The sequence below is a fragment of the Trachypithecus francoisi genome, unplaced genomic scaffold, assembly GCF_009764315.1.
Source record: "Trachypithecus francoisi isolate TF-2019V2 unplaced genomic scaffold, Tfra_2.0 Lachesis_group3, whole genome shotgun sequence".
Classification (NCBI taxonomy): Eukaryota; Metazoa; Chordata; class Mammalia; order Primates; family Cercopithecidae; genus Trachypithecus; species Trachypithecus francoisi.
The window spans coordinates 50205951-50213196 of record NW_022681468.1 but is presented as its reverse complement, the minus strand read 5'-3'; the positions used below and the strand labels follow the sequence as shown (position 1 = coordinate 50213196).

Below are 7246 nucleotides of genomic sequence, written 5' to 3'. Positions count from 1 at the left end.
TCACCAAAAATTACCGAGCTGTGCCACTGATTAGGAAGGTTATGGGTCTGCACTGGTCTTTTTTTTTTTTTTTTTTTTTTTTTTTTTTTTGAGACGGAGTCTCGCTCTGTCGCCCAGGCTGGAGTGCAGTGGCCGGATCTCAGCTCACTGCAAAGCTCCGCCTCCCGGGTTTACGCCATTCTCCTGCCTCAGCCTCCCGAGTAGCTGGGACTACAGGTGCCCGCCATCTTGCCCGGCTAGTTTTTTGTATTTTTCAGTAGAGACGGGGTTTCACTGTGTTAGCCAGGATGGTCTTTGATCTCCTGATCTCGTGATCTGCCAGTCTCGGCCTCCCAAAGTGCTGGGATTACAGGCTTGAGCCACCGCACCCGGCCTGCCCTGGTCTTTTCTATCTGCTCCTGCAACAATGTTCCCAAGAAGACAACTGTTGCACAAGGCTCAGGACTTTTGGTTCATATTCTTGTCATGCCTCAGTTGTGCATTCACGAGCAATGCACCCGCCCTGAGGCTCTACTGCTTATGAAAACTTTTGGGTATTTTGTGTCCAGCTTTTTATTTAGGACAGGAAATTCAATAGTCTTTTTTTTTTTTTTTGAGACAAGGTCTTCCTTGGTCACCCAGGTTGGAATGCAGTGGCATGATCTAGGCTCACTGCAGCCTCGACCTCCCAGACTCAAGTGAGGTCAGGTACCTCACCCTCTCAAGTACCACATCCAGCTAATTTATAAACTTTTTGCACAGACAAAGTCTCGCTACATTGCCCAGGCTGATCTCAAACTTCTGGACTCAAGTGATTCTCTTGCCTTGGCCTCCCAAAGTGTTGGGATTATAGGCATAAGCCATGGCATCCAGCTTCAATAGTCTTAATAATTCACTTTGAAAGTTAAAAAATGTTCTGGTATTCCTTTTCCAAATTGGATCAGTTTAAAGATGAGATAGATGATAAGGCAAGCTGTTTTTAAATATTTGTTTGTCTTTTGCAACTAAAACAATGTATGGAAGTAAATTAAATGCTGAGCTTGATAAAAGATTGCAGTGATTATGCCTATATTATTTCAAATTTTGGTGTTCATCAAAATGGAAATTTTTTTCATAGACTGACTATGAGAAGTGAATGCTAAATGGATTTTAATTTACATGTAGATTCATAAATTATTTATTTTGTGTTTTTATCTTTTATTGTTTTTTGAGACAGAGTCTCACTCTGTTGCCTAGGCTGGAGTGCAGTGGCTTGATCTTGGCTCACTACAACCTCTGCCTCCTAGTTCAAGTGATTCTCCTGTCTCAGCCTCCCCAGTAACTGGGATTACAAGCGCCCACTACTACACCCAGCTAATTCTTGTGTTTTTGTAGAGGTGGGGTCTTGCCATGTTGTCCAAGCTGGTCTCAAACTCCTCGCCTCAAGCAATCTACCCACCTCAGCCTCCCAAAGTGCTGGGATTACAGGCTGAGCCATTGCGCCCGGCCACTTTGGTATTTTTTTTTTTAGATGGAGTCTCACTCTGTCCTTCAGGCTGGAGTGCTGTGGCACGATTGGCTCATCGCAACCTCCGTCTTGCGGGTTCAAGCGATTCTCCTGCCTCAGCCTCCTGAGTAGCTGGGATTACAGACGTGCCTCACCATGCCCGGCTAATTTTTGTATTTTTAGTAGAGATAGGGTTTCACCATGTTGGCCAGGCTGGTCTTGAACTCCCTACCTCAGATGATCCACCCACCTCGGCCTCCCAAAGTGCTGGGATTACAGGCGTGAGCAACCGTGCCCGGCTGGCAATTTTTAATTAGAGTTCTAAGATTTATCTGAAAAATTACATACTACTAAAAAATTTGCAACCCACACCCAAGGACATAATTTGTCTGGGCATAGAGACTTGATGGCGCTTAAAGTAACTGGATGAGCTTTTCTTAACATGCGATTTCTCTCAGGTTTACATACTTCTTGACTGCCCTTGTTCCTTTCCTATCCTATTTGAAGCAAAATGGTTAACAGTCTTCCACTTTCACCAGGACAGCCCCATTTGCCCCTTCCTTGTCCTTGTTAGCCTGGTTTTATAAAGCCTCTTTTGCAGGGGTGGGGGCAGTTAATAGCATTGGGGATTGTCGCTTGTTCCCTGTAGGTGAAAAGTATTTTTCTATTGTTTAAAAAAAAAATCGAGACCATTCTTGAGGGTCATTTCTTGAAATAAAGCGTGGGAGGAAGTCATGGGCATGAGGGTGAGTCATCAGGCAGCATCACGGGGCTGCAGGCGTGAGCCGGGGAGGCCTAGCTCCATCCTCCACAGGCTTGGATCCCTGAGTGGAGCAGGCCACTGGGGCCGAGAGAAGAGACCTACTGAGAGGCGGGGAGCGGGGGTGGGGGGGGTGGGAGTGGCTGCTTCTGATCTATAGGGCGGTGGTCAGCATGGGAGGGTGGAGGCACAGGCGAAGGCCGACAGGCCCTGGGTCCTAGGGCTACTCAGCTGCTGGAAAATGAGGTTCAGAGTTGTTTGGACTGTCTGAAGTAGGATAAAACCAGTCTTACCCCTGGTTAGGTAACATATGCCAGAGGCGCCTGAGCAGAGACGTGAGCTGGACCGTGGGCTTCCTGGCAGGACTTCCACAGAGGAGGGCGAGGGGAGAGGAGCGAGGGAGCAGAGGGCAGCTTGCCATCCACGCAGCCTCCTGAGGCCCCAGATGAGTCACCAGACAGCAGCCTGTCTTTACTTAAAGCAACTGCTGAGGAGAAGAGTCCCTAACCATGTGAACACTGGGGAGGAGGTTCTGAAAGAGGCTGCTGGGTGCAAGGTCCACAACTTGGGTAGTCCAGTTTCACCCCAGGCTAACATGAGAAATTACGACTCTAGCAGCCAATCCTGTGGGCAATGAGAGAGTGGGAGAGGGATTTTCCAGATATAAGTCCCACTAGAGTTTCTTTTTTTTTTTCCTTTTTTGTTTTTTGAGACGGAGTCTCATTCTGTTACCCATGCTGGAGTGCAGTGGCACCATCTCGGCTCACTGCAACCTCCACCTCCAGGGTTCAAGTGATTCTGTTGCCTCAGCCTCCTGAGCAGATGAGACTACAGGTGTGTGCTACCATGCCCGGCTAATTTTTGTATTTTTAGTAGAGACAGGGTTTCACTATGTTGGCCAGGCTGGCCTCGAATTCCTGACCTCATGATCTGTCCGCCTCGACCTCCCAAAGTGTTGGGATTACAGGCGTGAAGCTACCGCTCCTGGCCAAGTCCCCCTAGAGCTTCTAAGAAGAAATGAGGGAAGCGGGGTTATGAGAGGCCGGGTCCCACTCACAGTGTGCGACATCGCTGATGACTATGCTTGGTTATCTGCCTTGTTATTTGCTACCTTTGTTATGGTCTATTTCTTGGGAATTAGTAGTATACTATAGTGATTAGGAGTGATCAAGAAGATGCCTGGCTTCATATTCCAACTTTGTCATTTACTAACTGTGAATTTGGCCAAGTGTGTGTGTTTTCTTATTTGTTTTGTTTTGAGACAGGATCTCACTCTGTCACCCAGGCTGGAGTGCAGTGGCAGGATCTCAGCTCACTGCAACTTCCACCTCCTGGAATCAAGGGATGCTCCCACCTTAGCCTCCCAAGTAGCTGAGATACATGTGTGCACCACCACACCTGGCTAATTTTTGTATTTTTTGTAGAGACGGTGTTTCACCATGTTGCCCAGGCTGGTCTCAAACCCCTGGACTCAAGCCATCGCCCACCTTGGCCTCCCAAAGTGCTGGGATTACAGGCATGAGCCACCTCCTCACCTCAGGTGATCCACCGACCTCAGCCTCCCAAAGTGTTAGGATTACAGGCATGAGCCACTGTGCTCAGTCCGATTTCGATTTATTTGTAAAGTTGTAATAATGACAGGACCAGCTCTTAGCTAGAAGCAGTGACTCTTGCCTGTAATCCCAGCACTTTGGGAGGTTGAGGTGGATGGATCACTTGAGGCCTAGAGTTTGAGATCAGCCTCAGCAACATGGCGAGACCCCCTTTCTCTACAAAAAATATAAAAAATTATCCAGGTGTGGTGGCACACACCTGTGGTCCTAGCTACTTAGGAGGCTGATATGGGAAGATCACCTGAGCCCAGGAATTCAAGGCTGCAGTGAGCTATGATCACACCACTGCACTCCAGCCTGGGTGAAAGAGCAAGATCCTGTCTCAAAAAAAAAAAAAAAAAAATAGGACCAACTATATGGTAGACACATCTGTGTATGGGAGACACGCCTGACAGTAATAACCTAACCATTCCCTGAGAGTGACCCTGTATGGCAGATGCACCTGAATGTGTGTTCTCAGTGCCAAACATGCCAACTCAGAGATTCATTCCTTATCTATAAGGAACATCTGAGCTCTTGTCCTGCCCTCAGAAGGCTGTAGAGGGAATCAAGGCCCTTTGTGTTGGTTTAAGTGAAGGTTGCCAGGTGGTGGTTGTTAGGGCGAGGGTGTTAAGTGAAAATGCTATAAACTGCATGCATTTTTATAAGCAGTGGCAATTCTCCTGTCCAGTTCACCTCCATCAGACCACTCCGTATGTAAGTGCCCTTCAATAAACGTGTGCAGTGGCTCCTGCTTATAATCCCAGCACGTTGGGAGGCTGAGGCAGGAGGATTCCTTGAGCCCAGGAGATTGAAAGTAGCCTGGGCAATATAGTGAGGCCCATCTCTAGTGAAAAAAAAAAAAAGAAAAAGAACAACAAAAAGAAAACCTATGTCTCATTCGCTGGGTCTCTTCTTTGGCCTCAGACATGGTACTACCCCTACCGGAAGTTTTTTTTTTTTAATTTTTAAAAGATTTTAAATTTTTGTCTGGGCGCAGTGGCTCATGCCTGTAATCCCAGCACTTTGGGAGGCCGAGGCGGTTGGATCACCTGAGGTCGAGAGTTCAAGACCAGCCTAACCAACATGGAGAAACCCTGTCTCTACTAGAAATACAAAAAATTAACCGGGCATGGTGGCAGGCGCCTGTAATCCCAGCTGCTCAGGAGACTGATGCAGGAGAATTGCGTGAACCTGGGAAGCCGAGGTTATGGTGAGCCGAGATTGCGCCATTGCACTCCAGCCTGGGTGACAGAGCGAGACTCCGTCTCCAAAAAAAAAAAAAAAGATTTTAAATTTTTAATTTTTTTCTAGTCCCAAAAGTAACATCCTGACCTACTGAAGTTAATGGGGTCCAGCATGATAGTTGGTGGGCCCAGCAGGAGGTGGGAGAAAAGCCCCAGATGATGAGATTAGGAAAGGGCAGACCCGCGGGGAGAAGTCCCAGGTTGGCTGTCCATGTCTATATGGGGCCCGAGAGCCACTATGCTTGATGGATCGGGCCTAATGTGTGAGCACAGGGATGCCCTGAAAACGCTGAAAGGTCTGGAAGGGTAGTTGCAGGGGGTAGATCTGACTGAGCAAGGCTCAGATTCCTGAGCTGTGGCAGCTGTAGTTGGCTGGCCACTTCTGACCATGCTCCAAGCAGCCCTAGAGTCTGAGCTCACAGCACAAGCAAGGGTCCAACTAGGCACAGATGGTGGCTTCTCTTCAGGACAAGATGGACTGTTGAGCCTACAAAGAGCCACTCCTCTCCTCCCCCAGGGGCCTGCTGTGGCACATCCAAGATGAGCTCCCAAGAGCTTGGGAGAACCTTCTATCATATTCGTTGCTCTTTTTGTTGCGGTGGTTTGTGTTGCTGCTGCGCTAGTGCCAGGACTCCTCTGTATACCTGGCCCCAGGGAATGTGATGAGACTATGAGAGTCATTCAAGGGCGTGCTGGGGTGGGGCGTATGGTGGACGCACCTGTGCGTGGCAGATGCACCTGACAGTAATATCTTAAGCCTACCCTGAGAATGACCCTGTATGGCATATGCACCTGAATGTGTGTTCAGAGTTCCCAGTGCAGCCAACCCAAAGATTCATTGTATCGTCTTCTTCTTTTTTTTTTTTTTAACCAGAAACATGTGCGCTTTATTGAATGCCATTGTAGAAAAGTGTGTGAGGATAAAGGGCTGATACAGGACTCGGCTCTGGGGGAAGGGCGAGGAATGGAAGGTGGAGCATGTGGGATACAGGTTATGGGCAGAGCTCCTGGCCTGCATGATGTCTCCTGATCTATCGATAGGCTTGGAAGAGCAATACTGGGATGATGATGAGCAGAATGGTCACGAGGATGCCCAAAATCAGGGCCCAGATATTCAGGCACTTGGCGGTGGAGGCGTAGGCCTGGGCCCCAGTCAGGTCGCCAACCATCTTCCTGTCCCTAGACTTCACGGAGTAGGCAAACGCTATGAAGCCCAGGCAGCAGGGGTTCATGAAGAGGGTGTTGAATAGGGACCAGACGACATGGTCGGGCACGGAGGTCTCACTGCGGATGTGGATCACGGTGCCTGTCGGGGGAGCAGGGTTGTGGGGCGCCCCCAGCACAGTCACCTCATGCTCCTCCTCATAGTTGGGGGGCTGGCCGCTGTTGACAGGAGAGAAGAAGGTTTGGACCGTGTGGTTCATGGTGTCCTGCGAAGGCCAGTGGTGGTCGGGTTAGTGGGATGGTTCTCTGTGGGCCCTCCCTTTCCCCAGTAGTTTCGATTTATCCAAGATTCATTATATCTTTTCTGTTTTTCTTTTCTTTTTTTTTTTTTTTTGAGACAGAGTCTTGCTCTGTCACCCAGGCTGTAACCTCTGCCTCCTGGGTTCAACCATTGTCCTGCCTCGGCCTCCTCAGTTGCTGGGGCTATGGGTGTGCATCACCACGTCTGGCTAATTTTTGTATTTTTAGTAGAGACAGGGTTTCACCATGTTGGCCAGGCTGGTCTTGAACTCCTAACCTCAAGTGATCTGCCCACCTCGGCCTCCCAAAGTGCTGGGATTACAGGTGTGAGACACTGTGCCTGGCATCATATTTTATCTATGAGGAACATCTGAGAGCCTGCGCCACCCTGTGGAATGGGCTGTGCAGAGGATCAAGGCCCTTTGTTTTGGGTTAAATGAAGGTTGCCAGGTAGAGGTTGTTAGGGGAAGGGTACTAAATGAAAACACTATAGAAACTGCCTACATTCTGTAGGTGCTGGTGCTTCTTTGGCCCAGCCTGCTGCCACCTGACCATCCTGTATAAGTTCCTCTCAATAAACCCCATGTCTCATCTGTTGGCTTTGAGTCTCTTCTTCAGCCTCTTGAACCTGATGCCATCCCTACTGGAGTTAATGGGGGTCTGGCATGACACCAACTCTTTTTTTTTTTTTTTTTGAGATGGAGTCTCGCTCTGTCGC

The 7246-nt window shown here is 48.8% G+C and overlaps 1 protein-coding gene across 1 annotated transcript; it reads right to left on the bottom strand.

Moving 5' to 3' along the window:
- Positions 1–5918: 5918 nt before the first annotated feature.
- Positions 5919–6566, bottom strand: LOC117071174 (interferon-induced transmembrane protein 3-like). Its single transcript, XM_033190898.1, has one exon. The coding sequence runs from the start codon at positions 6486–6488 to the stop codon at positions 6096–6098; it is 393 nt and encodes a 130-aa protein (XP_033046789.1). The 5' UTR covers positions 6489–6566; the 3' UTR covers positions 5919–6095.
- Positions 6567–7246: the final 680 nt, after the last annotated feature.

What these genes read in the sequence shown, in the direction of transcription:
- LOC117071174 (XM_033190898.1), bottom strand. Translation starts at nt 6,488, where the DNA reads ATGAACCACACGGTCCAAACCTTCTTCTCTCCTGTCAACAGCGGCCAG.